The 14530-nt window shown below is 40.4% G+C and overlaps 1 protein-coding gene across 1 annotated transcript in view; it reads left to right on the top strand.

The window, feature by feature from the left end:
• The window catches only part of LOC127977039 (multiple C2 and transmembrane domain-containing protein 2-like), a 46929-nt gene extending 40858 nt beyond the window's left edge, over window positions 1–6071 (top strand). The window contains exons 20-23 of the mRNA XM_052581693.1: window positions 230–339; window positions 854–963; window positions 2447–2544; window positions 5413–6071. Of these exons, the coding sequence (XP_052437653.1) occupies window positions 230–339; window positions 854–963; window positions 2447–2544; window positions 5413–5481 (387 nt within the window). The 3' untranslated portion in view covers window positions 5482–6071. The remainder of the gene's footprint in view (window positions 1–229; window positions 340–853; window positions 964–2446; window positions 2545–5412) is intronic.
• The last annotated feature ends 8459 nt before the right edge of the window (window positions 6072–14530 follow it).

Raw genomic sequence — 14530 nt, forward strand, 5'->3', positions numbered from 1 at the left:
TTATTGTTTGCGCCTGACGAATGCTGAAATACTCCCAGATCCGTGACAGCTCTGGAGGAGAGGCTGACACATTTTCACGTCTGAGGAGATGTTACAGAAGCTCATTACAGGCCATTGACTAGATGAAATACTGGTGATGGCACTCTGGAAATAAACTGCTCTTCCTTTGTCGGCGTCTAGCAGCTGACTTCCCTCATCAGTCTCTGTCTTTTTTTTTCTTTCTCTTCAGGAATCAGAGAAAAAAGGACTGATGGAAAAAATCCACATGGTTCAAGAAATTGTGCTTACAGTTCAGAACACTTTAGATGAAGTGGCTTGCATTGGGGAAAGAGTGAAAAAGTAAGAACAAAGCATGTTATACCTCTTATGAAGCTCATGTATGCGGTAATGCTCATAAGCTTACATACTGTGCTAAGTTTTTTTGTTGAATAGATTCATTCATAATTTTTTTTTTAATGAACCCTTTATTAGAAATACTGTTTTAGTGGCATATACAAATTGAAAAAAAAAGTGGATTCATTGATTCCTTTATTGGTAAATACCTGACTAACAAAATACTTAAGTGACCTATTCCTATTGTGATTATTATTTATGGCTTTTCATACAATAATTTACCTTTTTGTCTGCTTTATTCATGCAATATTACACCTTCAGTCACTAAAATTGTATGGCTTTATTAGAATGATGTTATCTTAGATTTGTATTTTATTTTCCTCTAAAACTCTGATGTAGGAAGGTGCATGTTAACCTGAACTGTTAATAAGTACATGTATTAATTTAGGATTTATGTACTTGTACAGTATGTACATTTAATTTGTGTGTTAATTAACTCCGCTTGTGTCTCCATCGACAGCACATTCAACTGGTCAGTACCGTTCTTGTCGTTCCTGGCCTGCCTGGTTTTGTTTCTGACCACTGCCGCCTTGTACTACATCCCACTGCGGTACATAGTTTTAGTGTGGGGTAAGTAAGTGAGACACCATGTGTAGCCCTTTCACCCAATCATGCCTGATACTCCAGTGCTGCTGTTAAGCTGTCTCCACTTTCTTTTAAATGGAAGTCATGCAGAGGTGTTTTAGAAAGAGTCACACTTTACTGTCTCTGAGCTTTGAGCTCGACTCTTTTACTGACGCCTGACGAAAGCTATTTAAAAAGTGATCCATTTCCATAACTCTACCTGTGACAGCTGATCAGAATCATGAACATGATCCGCTGTTGGCTGGTTAAGTCCAGCTGCACCTCTCCTGACTGAGGCTTTGTAAACTTCTGAAAGTTTGATGATGTATGTACAGTACAGAAAGAAAGAGTGAGCGAGCGGAGGCATTATTCTGCTGTTAATTCCCATAATTTTACCTATGATGATTGGTTTTATAGTGTGCAGGAAAAAGAAAAATGTACACATTCTTATAAAAATACTTTTTTGCCTTAAAGGGATACTCCACCCCAAAATGAACATGTTGTCATTAATCATTTACCCCCATGTTGTTTCAAACCAGAAAAAGCTTTGTTCGTCTTCAGAACACAATTTAAGATATTTTGAATGAAATCCGGGGGGCTTGAGACTGTCCCATTCACTGCCAAGTAAATTACACTGTCAAGGTCCAGAAAAGTATGAAAAGCATTTTCAGAATAGTCCATCTGCCATCAGTGGTTCAGCCGTAATGGTATGAAGCGACGAGAATGTTTTGTTTGCGAATAAAACAAAAATAATGACAGAGGAGACTTTTGACAAAGGAATTGTTAAAGAATAGTCGTTACTTTTGATTTCTTCGCTTACGAAACGTATTCTCATCGCTTCATAATGTTATGGTTGAAACACTGATGGCAGATGGACTATTCTGACAATGCTTTTCATTCTTTTCTGGACCTTGACAGTGTAAAATATCTTAAATTGTGTTCCGAAGATGAACAAAGCTTTTACGGGTTTGGAACGACATGGGGGTGAAGTTATTAATTCATTTTGCGGTGTAGTATCCCTTTAAATATGAAATTCTACATATTTGGGCTTAGTAATGTTTCTAAAAAACGTCTGTTTTCTTAACGAGGGTGCATTTATGATTGAAAATACAGCAAAAAATATTATTGCAGTTTAAAATACATTTAAAATATAAATATATTTTAATATAGAAAACTACAATTTCCAGCTGCCAGTCACATGATCCATCAGAAATCATTCTAATATGCTGAATAGCTGCTCAAGAAACTTCCTGTTATTACCAATGATGCCACTGTTGCAGTTATATGGCATCATACAGTAGCATGAACAGTGATGGCCGTATAGTAGACCACATGTATTTATTTATATGCATGTATGATCACAAACGGTATGAGTTTTATACAGCAGATAAAGTGACAAATGTTTGTTGGGTCAAGGTTTGTTTTGTCAGTAAGATATGTGCAGGTGCGGCCGATAACTTTATTTATTAATGCACGCTTGTTTTCACAGGTGTTAACAAATTTACCAAGAAGCTTTTCAACCCATATGCCGTTGACAATAATGAAATACTGGATTTCCTCAAGAGGGTGCCTTCTGATGTTCAAAAGGTAAGGGTCCAGTTTTACATTTAGAGAGCGAGGGAGGGACAAAGACAAGGAAGGAATTCCCTGAAGATGTCTGCATTATTTGCTCTAACAGAATTCCCAAGTGTTACCCAGGATATTTCCTCTGGCTGTGTTTGATTATTAATGGACTCGCGCCTTTAAAGGCGGCCCCCGGCCCAATTATTTCCCAGCATGTCTTGATGGAGTCACCCGGCTGCCTGTATGGGGTCCGCTCTGATCTATCCTCGGCCGTAACGCTTCAGCCTTGTCTCTGATTATCAGTTTTGTCGGCCTGTGATAAAAGAAGGGTGCTGTAGAGGGTTCAGGGATTGGCTAAGGGGTCGGTGTCTGCACACTGGCAGTGTGGCCGCCCCCGTCACATCAGGTTGGAGGACTCGATTAATGAAGTGTTGAGCCAACGCCATCCTGCTGGGCGCCATATGTGATGAAACATTATCCATGGCTGATATGTCATTCGGGGGTTACATCATACGCCCGCGGACGTGCAGCCAAACGCTGAGAGTCTCACTCCGTCTTTCGGACCCTGAGTGAGAATCTGAAGTCAGGATGCAAAGCTGGGTCCTGCTGTCATGAAGTGTTTTGCGTAGGATACTTCTCTCTATGATCAAGGCTATTTAACTGTTGTCAGTGCTTCCTGTCCTGCTCAGAGACTGGAGAGCTTGAGTGATTGGCTCAGACGAACCTCCCGGGACGAACCTCTGCAACTTTACGTTAACATATGTCTGTGTGGTTGGATGAAGTCAGCATGACACACTGGTTTTGGCATGTGGAAGCAGCAAGTTGGCAAAACAAGATGGAAACCATTGCTGAGTTTTTAAGCCTTTTGAAGTATGTTTTCGTGGTTGGATGAACTGCCTGCTGTTCGTTTAAATGGAACGCACCAAAAATGGGAAGACAGAATGATCTTTAGAAAAAGCAAAAATGTGCATGCCACTTTTTAAAGAACAAAATGCCAATAAAACGGTACAGTGGTCATTAAGCATATCCAATAAAGACCAAAAAGGTATGCAAATCCTCGCTGTCACCATTAAGTTTAATATGTCCAAACATTTATGCTAAAAATGGATTGACCAAATAAACAGCATGTTACAAGCTCAAATTGACTCCTGTCTCACGGTTCCGAAAATGACTTGGCAATTAGTGCCTGTGCTGTTCTTCAAACGCAAACCCTCAAAACTGGACTTCATACAGCGGCCCTCTGTCCTAAAATAAGCAGCATCTGTCAGTTCTGAGGACAGTTTCATGTTCTGAGGCTGCCGCGTCTCTTTGTTCCCTTGTGCTCCATCTCCCATTCTCATAATCAGGGCCTGGTAATTAGTGTGCAGTCCTTACCTTACAGTTACACCTCCAGGTTATTGTTTAGAGGAGAAACAAACAAGAAAAGCATTTGGATGCATTCTCCATGCTTTTGAGTCCCATCAGCCTCATGTCGTATTTAATTATTTGTCCATTCTGTATGTCGTTTGGATTGCGCAGTGGCCTTGGACAAGAGAAAATGAATTAAATACCTTTTTTAGAAGCTGATGATGAAATCATAGTGAATGCTTTTGGAGGTTATTACAAAACCAGGAGCACTTGGGCTCGATAATGTGTCCAGAATATTCTTTATGATATATTTATTAGTAGTGGTCAACTAGTATTGATTTTATGATATCTTGGAGAGCTGATGACCAAATTAACATAAAGCCAATATATGATATCACAGTGATTAATTTCATGTTTTAAAAAAGATAGCAAATAACACTTGCTGCAAGTAAATTTATATTTATTTTACATATTTACTCAGTTAAAAATAATGTAAAAACATTCAACTGGTCCTCCTCAGACGTGATTTTATGAAGTATGCAAGATTCATGGAAATTAATATTTATTAGGCAGTTAAAGATTGGTTGGAATTATATAAATGCATATTTTCTGAATGCTGACATCATGAGAGGAAATTTGATATTGTCTGCTATAAGATGCTATATTACTTGTTCATATACCGTTTCCTTTAACATGTCCATCTAATAGCGTATTGAATAGCTCAGACAACCACTAGTACTGAATGACCAGCAAGTTTGTAAATGAAATGCAAATGCATGTAGAATGCAACTTCAAATGTGGTACATTCTCCCTGTTAATAGTCATGGGATAAAAAGTGTCATTTCCACAATTTGAATTATCACATGACGACTTGATTCTTCTTGCAGAATGACAAGGACTGGCTTTTTAGTCATCTAGCAATTTCTTATTAAACGTTCAAAAGATGTCTTTTTGAATGCTGATCTGAATGTTTAATTGCTGTCTAGTAGTTGTACGTGGGTAAGCTGTGAGCTGCAGGAAAAATCTTTATTCAGTGTTCTCAGTGAAACTCTACTTTCATCATGACGACCTTCACCTCCGACCCGAGTTCACTCCCTGCTTTAAGTAAAGTAAACAGCATGTTCATCTGAAACGGGGGAAGTGTGTGATCATCTGTAACCGCAATGCCCCAGCCGGAGCCGTAGAGGCACTTACTCCTGCCTACAAGCTGCTATAATTAGTCTCCAACAAACTTTTCTCAGGAAGGACACAACTCGCAACTCCTCGGTTTGCGAGGACCTAAGACAGCGGGTCTGCTCAACCAGTATAGTTCCCATATAGGTGGGGGTGGTGTAGTCACCGCTGTGTCGGTACGGAACCCTTGACTTTTCAAATCTTTCCTCCTTGTGATTAATCCCCTCTGCTCCTGTGTTTAAAAAATGATTCATTACAGCCGCACCCGCCTGGCTTTCCCCCTACACCGGCTCTCCTCAGGGGAGCCATTACCGTGAGCGGGCCTCAGCTCCGATTACCTGCGTCTGACCAAAGAGCTGTTTGTTTTTACAGGTGCAGTACAGCGAGCCGAGAGCTGAGCTCGGCAACCAGGGCCCAGCGAAGAAGAAACGCTTGCGCTGAAACCCGAACGGACGTGTCGGATGAAAGGGACGGACTCCGTTTCAAGACACGGTCTGTTTAAGTCATAATGCCCCATGTGAGTGGAGGAGGAGCCCCCTTGTGCCAAACCATCCCTATTTCCACTGAGGTGTATTCATGGGTTGTGTGATATGGTGTGTGTGTGTGTGTGTGTGTGTGAGAAAGAGGCCCCTCCTGACGGGGCCTTTGGCCCGCGTGAACTCACATGGTCACAGTGTCTGAGCATACGAAGGTAAAGACAGGCTTCACCAGCCTCTGCATGTGTTCACGCTGAAATACAATGAAATGCAACACAGCCTTTTTATATATGAATGTCTTTTCTGGTTCATTTAACAAACTAAATGTACGTGCTTCCTGTTGCTTGTGTTTACAGCAAGGAATATTTAAACGAGGGCAAAACATATTTATGATATACTTGTTTAAACAGTTTTAAATGCCATTGAACATGTTTATCCCTGCAAATGCAGCCTACGGTTCAAAATCGTTATTTTATAACACATGCTGTTCGTCTATTCTATGAATCTTCCCTGTTTTGTACATTTATGCAGAAGATAAACATGACTTAAAAAGTTTGACATCTTAAATGTGTTTTTCTTCTCTCGTATCCTTAACTCTGTGTTATTTGTGAAAGCTACACACAGAATCATTACCCAGCCCACACTTCAGAAGAGGATGCTGGTCACTGTTGGAGGAAAACATCAAAGTCTCTGTGTGTCCAGAGCAGTCAGCTAATGCACCGCTTTTGTAGTTCGCTGACAATAACAAGGTCCAGATGAGAGAGCTCATAGATGGAGAGAGAGAGAGAGAGAGAGAGTATATACACTCCATAACCCGCACTTAGCGTCTCCCATTTTCATTAAAATCACCTCCAGTGCCTAATGGCTCTCTACTAGACCCATCACTCTGTAGTGTTAGCACCAGTGATGGGGCTTCAAGTAGAGCAAATGGAGATTTCCTGCCTCATCAACTTATTTATTCATATTACAGACATATTCCAGCCTCTCCGCTATCAGAGAGTCATTTTTATAGAAAGCAACATTTCCAAAGTGGTGCATCTTGAATGCTGGCATTTCGGAGCGTCGATTTGAAATTAATATTAAGGGATTATTAACATATTAATAAAGTTAACAGCAAGTGCCGTGTTCATTTGCACCTTTTTTTTTTTTTTACAGCACTATGTTTTGTCCTTCGCCTCGATATACGGACAACTTTATCAGAGCGAGCTGGGAAAAGTTTCTTTCAAAGAAATGTAAAACCGAACAGATAGAAGAAACTTCCTCAGATGTCGTCCGCTCGCCTGCTCTCCCTCAATAATTTAGCGGGCGAGGTAAATAGCCGAGCGGACGCTTTGTAAAAATAGCCGTAGCCATACAGATGAGTCCGAGACCCCAGCTCAGGGAGTTTGTTCAGACTGATTGGAGTGCTCAGCATCCCAGCCTGCCCCCCTCCGTCTCTCCCACCCTCCCTTCACTCCTCTGCAGTTTGGTGCTGGTGAAAGAGCATCGGCTGGTGCAGCGTGAAGAGTTTGATTGGCTCTCAGGGACCTGCTGGAGCCTGGGGCTATCTCTTTTGACAGTCTGATAGAGACATCACGGCACTCTCCCAGGAGCTGCCACCGGGGGTCCGATTCAAAGTGAGGGGGAGTGGAGGTGACCCGCGACGCTCTGACGAGAAAAATCCCACACACAAACTCCTGCACCGACTCCACTGGGGGGCCACGGAGAGGGAGAGCGAGGAGGGGAGGGCCAGCGTCCCTTAGCTCAGTAAATGAGACCCCATCAGATGTCTGCGTGAGGTGAAACCAATTAAACAATGCTTGCAGGAAAGCGCTTGTCGCTGGGTTGGCACCAAAACTTGAAAGCAAAGCTCTAAGTGGATGTGAAGTGTTTGTGCTGGAGGAGAGCAGCGGTCTTCAAAAATTCAAGACCGTCTCAAAAACGCAGATGAAATGAGAGGCTGCCGATTGGAATCATTCGTAAAGAGAGGCCCGATGAGCATTCATCTCTGAGAGCTCCTGTTGACAAGTGTTTTTGGGTAAACTGCCTTGATGAACATCTTATGCTTTGATGCTTCAGACATTTAGAAAAGTCAAATTGTGGGCCGAAAATGAATGCACAAAATATTAGCACACCCTCTAACATTCAGCTCTCGACTGTCAACTAAACCGCTCTAAATATCGTCAACTGTGAAGTATTTTTAATAGGTTGTATTAACAAACAACTATTATGTCATCACATGGTCTGTAACATTGTGGGGTGGTGTATTAAGAAGACTGAGTTTTATAGTCAAGTTCATAGAAAATAAATTAGTAAACAAAGATTTGCCATTGCTAATTATTAAATGACCCTCTCTTCTTGCTTTTATGTTAAATATGCACTGTAGATCCATTAACTATACACAGTTATATACACATTTTGGATCACAAAAAAAAATATACACAGAAACATGCAATAAAATTTATCAAAATAAATTAAAATTAAAAGTTTAAATTCATACTTGCCCTTGATATTTTATTTTATTATTTATTTATTTTTCAATCTGTGTCCTTCTCAGTGGCTTCATTTTAGATTTAAAATATGACAAAAACTGACTATTTATATTTTCCTGAACACATAATATTGAAACTTGCTTCATTCACAAATAGTTTTTGCGATATTTAAATATTACATGAACTAAATTCTCAACTTGGATAGAAACCTAGTGATGGAGGACAATGGAGACAATATATGTCATAATACCCCCCCCCCCCCCCCCCCCATGTGTTGTCTAACAAACAAAATCATGTTAAAAAAAATTATCAGTTTGTCTCCTGGGATTGAAACCTCAAACCTCGATAGATTACTAAACAGGCAATATGGTCCCTGAATATGTTCCCCAAACTCACTAATGAACATCTCATCCACACAGCAGTTAACACTGCTTGCATCATTCTCTCCCTCTCTTTTTCTCCTTCAATAGTTGTTGTTTTGCTTGGTATGAAGCTGATGTCTTCATCAGCCTGTCAGAAAGGAAGTGCCTGCAGCTGTGGCAGGTCCCCCTAGAGCCTGTCGCACTCCTTGTTTCCATGGTAGTCCTTCCGGCAGCACCATGGGCAGACTGTGCGCAAGGACCCCTTCAACCTGTTTTTTTTTCCCTGATATGCAGCCCCGAAGCGGGCGTCAAACTGAAACGCCAAATAGCGAGACTGCTGCAATACTTCCTTTGCAGGTGGCGCATTCTCTTTCAGAAGCGATGCCAACCAAATCTCATTTTAATAAGATGCCCCTGTTCCTCAATTATTGTTACGCGGGTGCTTTCATTAAAGAGAACTGACCCTCCCTCAACTTGCCATGTATTCCTGCGGAGTCTTCATAAGGCAGCGATAAGCAAACGCTTCTTGTTAACATAAAGATGTCACATTACTTTACTCTTGATTTGTTTTCCTTAGTAGTACGTCAAAATAAAAACACATCAGAGACTCGTCGTGTTGCTGAGGGGCTCAACTTCGCTGTATTGAGATCGCCGAGGTCAGGCTTCAGTTCTGACACCAATAATGAGAAGGGCTTTCCTGGAATCAGACACTAATGGGATCCAAATGACAAAACCGATTGTTTTTACTCTTCTCAGGGTGGGTCGCACCAACTGAGGACCTTAACCTACACGCTTAGTCTGTCGAAGATATTCCCACATCTCCTGTCGGTACTCCGGAAGGAAAGCCGCTGTGGATCAGTCAGCAACGTATGTAGATGAACAAAGACTAGCCAACATGAGAGCAAAGATTACAGTCAGAAGCGGGTACAAATATTAATTACATTTTAAAGTCACGACTGCAATTGAGCCTGAGGGTGTACGCTTCTGTTCTGCGAACTCGTAGTTTGCATGTTATTTATACAGTGGGCGTATTACGCTTACTGACACCGAGCCCTAATTTCTCGCAATACATCAAGTGCGCTGGGATAGCCTTTAAGAGCTTAAATTAAGTCACTGGCCTTTAAAAGCATCTCTCTTAGGGGCCTGTCCGGATTAATAAATTCAGCTGATTTGGCTTTAATATTATTCGGAGTGCATTAGAATGTGGCTAACAGCTGGGGTGGTGGCCAGTCTCAGGGGCATTGGCAGGGGCGAGGAGTGCCGCTGAGAGACGGAGTGCGAGTCTGAGGGCAGGCAGCCGAGTGAGCAGCGTGGGGCCAGAGGTCCCTCCGTTACAGGTGCGGCCCTGACAAGCTCGGCTCTTGGATCAGAAAGGCCAGGCTTAGATGAAAGGATGATGAGGAGGGCTGCCGAGCGCCTCGGAAACAAAGTCACCCCTTCTGCGCTGATAACTGGTTGCGAGGAGCTTGTTTACTTTCCCCATCCTTTTCTTTTCCTTTTATCGTCAAAGCAAGGAAATGTTAAACAATGTTAATAGAAAAGGACAGCCCTCTTGGTGACACATCATAACAATAATCAAGAAAAAAATGTAGCTTAATAAACATGGGAAATCTCTTTCTCGCTATCCCATGACTGAATTGCATTCTGCACCCTTGAGGAAGGACCTTGAGAACAGAGTGCTACGGAAGTGGAAATTGGTGCAATGATAGAAAGGAAGATATGGGAATGGATGGAAAGGAAGAGAGAAAGACACCTTTGTTAGCTATCTGTTGTCGCCTCAATGGTCGGTGTTTAGCGTGCGCACAACCCGTCAGGCAACAATACACAGAATAATTTAACCGCATATTTCATTTTAATTAACAGTGATATAATGCAATGTGACTCTCAGCCTCCAGAGGAAAGAACACAATATTTGGCTTGATGAATCTACTGGAGCCACTCGCAGTTTCTCTTCTCACCTCATGGGATTCAGGTATCATTAGAGATAAGCAGAGATCTGCTTTTTGTCTCACGGTTGAAAAAAAAAAGTGCAGACACATGGGTGACTGCAGAAGTGTTCAATATTAATAGCCTTTCATCAAGGACACAATTAGGACACCTCTATTTGACACATTCTATAGGAGTCAGATGAATATGTATATCTGGTGTTCTGGAATGTGCCAGTGCACAAAAGAGACAGGGTGAAATCACAGGACGGTAAAGGCTTGTTCAAAAAGACAATCGGATTGATTGCTTTTTACAATTGAGTCCGGTTCACGCAATGCAGCACAAGCAGTTTGTAAGCAGCAATGTAACTGCAGAAGAGTTTTTACTACATAGCAGAACTGCAGCTCAATAGAATAAAAAAGGGAATATTTTCAGCCATAAATTATGAATTATAGACTAAATGAAACCCCCAAAAATAAATGGCTAAAATAATTTGAATTCAGTCAGAAAGTGCTGCTTGTGTGATCGATTTCTTCTGTTACAAATCTTAAAAATATAAAAAATAGGGCTTACTTGCAGTTTCCAGTATGAAACAGGCCTAACTCTGTTATATACATACAGTATATACATATATGTATATACATACGGAGTTAGTATGCATATAATAACTCTATATAATTTTTACTAACTCCGTATGTATATACATATATGTATATACTGTATGTATATATATATATATATCAGTGTAGAATACATTAATTTATGGTAAGTTGCATGCAAAGAATATTCTCTGTTGGTCTGTTCCTCTTTTTCCATTTACTGCAGAGGTTGGTCTTATCTGTGGTGAAAATAATTGTTACATTTGTCTGCCCATACTGTGTAAAAAAGTCTTTGTTTTATACCAAAAATCAACAGAGCTACTGAAATCAACCTACATATCAATTATAATTGGAGACTGAAGTTTACAAAGGTCACTGCCCACTGCCACTGATAGTACAGTCCATCTCTGGGCAGGCTTTGCCTCCTCTTTCATTAACAAGGCCTGCTAATTACAGCCATATGAACTGTCCTCCAGATCTAAAGCATGCCACTGCGCACATCGTAATTGAACACACCATTGATGTAAAGAAAAAAAAAAGATTTAACTTCATTTAAAGCTCCTGACTCAGATTAATTAGATGTGGTCTTGCGTTGGAACCACTTTGCTCTGTGATCATGGTTTAAAGGGTCCAGTTGTGGAGATATTGAAATGATGTTTGTTTTGCTCATGAGTCTACGGTGTCAGCCACCAGGGCCCAATTAGCCAGCAAACTGAAGCCTCTGTTAGTTTCTCCTCTTTAGCTTTGACAAGCAGTGGAGGCCTATGTGGTTCTATTTTTCTACTTACCCCTACACTACAGCCGTGCTTTGCACTGTTCAGACATGCAGTGACCGTGTAGTGAAATGATAATTCCTGGAATACAAACACATCTGTCCCTCTTCAGAACTGCAGGGAAAAAGAACTGCAGTTCTGCAGTGGAAAATGGATGTAAGTACATGACACACATCATACTACATAACTGTACATAACAACAATGGCATTTTTAAATCGCTTGTTGCATATGAAAATAAATTAGAATTCAAATGATTAAAACACTGGTTAAAATTAATGTGTATTTAAATGATACATGGAGTGTTCTCATTTTTGTGGATATTCTGACAGTTGCTATATTATTTGTAAGCCCAATGAACAGTAAGATGATTTAGTGCTTGAAAGTTTCTAATAAAAATCATATTGGATGAAACGTCCAAAACTCACACAGATGTAATCTTCCTTCCTTTGTGGTTGGAATAAACATTTGGTTCTTCAAGACAAATGATTTAAAGCAAACTTTTGAAGACACTGATCATTGCCCAGGCTGTCTCGGCTACTTTCCACGATTTGTTCATATTCTGCCTTCTGAGAAGGTCTACCAAGTGCATCATCTGACAGTAAAGACTTTATTGTCAAATAATAAATCAAATAATAAATCTGAATGTCATTTACTAATTATAGTGTAATTTAAAATCCACATGACATTCTTTCATGTGTGGAACATAAACTGCTATTTTGGGGAAATTTAAAGCTGCTCTTTTCCCTAGATTAAAAAATCTAGCTTTTTACAGATCTCCATTGTATGGAGAAAAAGAAGCTTGGACTTATCCTTTGCGTTCCATTCAAGAACATCTCTGTACTGTAACAACGGCATGAGTGTGAGTAAACAATGACTGTATTTTAGTAATTGGGTGAACTACCTCTTTAAGTAGTTTGATGGACAGAAGCATGCGAGTGCGTGTCGGAGGGGTACTGGGTGGATGATGGCAGGAGGGGGAGGAGTCTAGGCATGAGACAGACAGGGGGAAACAAAGCCATCATCTCCCTGTGCTTGCCCTTCTCTCCCCTCTCCTCCACTGCACCAATTACTGCCTCCCCTGCTCACCCATCAGTATGCAGCAGGGCTCACTCGCAGCACCACTCGCCCCAGGCCATTGAATACGTTACCTCTGCTATGGGGTGAGGGGCTCCGGGGCAGTGCGCCCCGTAACCCTGTGGATAATTTGGGATTCCTGCTCCCCACTGGCGAGGAGAGGAGAGGTAAAAAGAGAAAACAAATAAAGGAATAAGGTCTGCCCAGACACCTACCCAGAGATCTACTGATTTATTGATTCCTTCATTCTTTCATTTGATTTGTGTGGAATTGTAATTAAGCTAGCTATTTATGAGTCCTCCATGGCAAGACTTTGGCTAACACTATACTGGTACCTACAGGTAGAGCCGTTCGCAATACGTAATGAACTCTATTCTGTTCACTATTGGATAATGAGAAGAAGGCTGATGATAATGACTTGAGCTAATCAGTTGAAGTTTTGGCTTGAATGACAGTGATGAGGGCGACAGAAATTTCACTGAACAGATCTCAAACTGATAAGTTGTTTAGTTGTCTTTAGAAAACATAGTAATATAGAATGAAATAATTAAGTTTTAAACAAGCCGCTGCAGTTTATTGCATACATCATTTTGTCAGCATAAAAGTTCAGATGCAGAAGCCTCTAAGTGCAATCTGACATGTTCTTCTAATTTGAGCATTTGGTTATTTTACTTTAAACGCAATGAAAATAACCTATGCACTGCCATTCAAGTGAAACAATACTGGAAATACACATAGGAGCTCACTTTAGAAGAACATTTTAAATGGCATTGATTTTATAGGCTAATCTTACCTTTACATTATCTTAATGCCTACAAATCAACCAGCCCAACAACAAGAAGAACCACTGCAACAATAATACAGTCCTCTGAGGTAATTTCCGTTAACTGAAAAACTGATGCATGATGGCACCAGCTGCGTTTGTTTTGGTGCGTTCAGTTCAAGTCATGTTGGATTGATTGTATTTACGCATTGAACACACATGAATGCCAGTATAAAGTCATTATTATGAGTGGGAAACTCAACATTTCCTTTAAGCCCTGAGTTTCCGAGTCCAAAACAAGTGGGATGCAATGGATGCAGTCAAAGTCAAAGTTGAAATGAATAAAATGGTTATTTTTTGGTCGAACAATAAAACTGTTACATAAACAAAATATTATTTTACTGTATAATTACCATATAATACTAATGATTCAGTTTATATCACCTTCATAAATGGAATAAATTTGGAATGTAATTCACCGTCTTGTTCTGACCAAAGTAACTTAAATGCACTTGACGTCGTAATTATATCTTGTCAATTTGTAAATACAAAGCTTCCAGGAGGACTTGAATGAACCATGAAAACAAGATTCTGTGGTAGGGACCTTTTCTTATTAAGCGTGACGCGAGAAGATTCCATCAACAAGCAATGTGTCGGTCCACATCTGCTGATGCAACAAAAATCACAAAATTCTAGCCAATCAGAAAAGCATGTGGGCGGGCTCTCTCAACCAGCACAACTTGTCTCATGTACAACTACACAGTGAAATGAAAGGGGTCACAACATGGATTTTTTTTTTCTTCAAGGTTTACTTATATAATGTTAATAAAGTTTAATAAAGTTAATATGTGGAAACTGATTATTTTCAAACCCCATTTCTGAACCTCTCTCAGAAAACGGGCTGTTTTTAAGCCACTGTTATGATTGGCTAACATCATCGCATAGGAATCAGTATCAACCCCACCCCCCCTCGCTATTGCATGTTTTGAGTGTTTAGAGAACATAATACAAATAAAATGGTAATTTCCAGACAAAGCATTATGAA

The sequence above is a fragment of the Carassius gibelio genome, chromosome B18 (assembly GCF_023724105.1).
Source record: "Carassius gibelio isolate Cgi1373 ecotype wild population from Czech Republic chromosome B18, carGib1.2-hapl.c, whole genome shotgun sequence".
Taxonomy (NCBI): Eukaryota; Metazoa; Chordata; class Actinopteri; order Cypriniformes; family Cyprinidae; genus Carassius; species Carassius gibelio.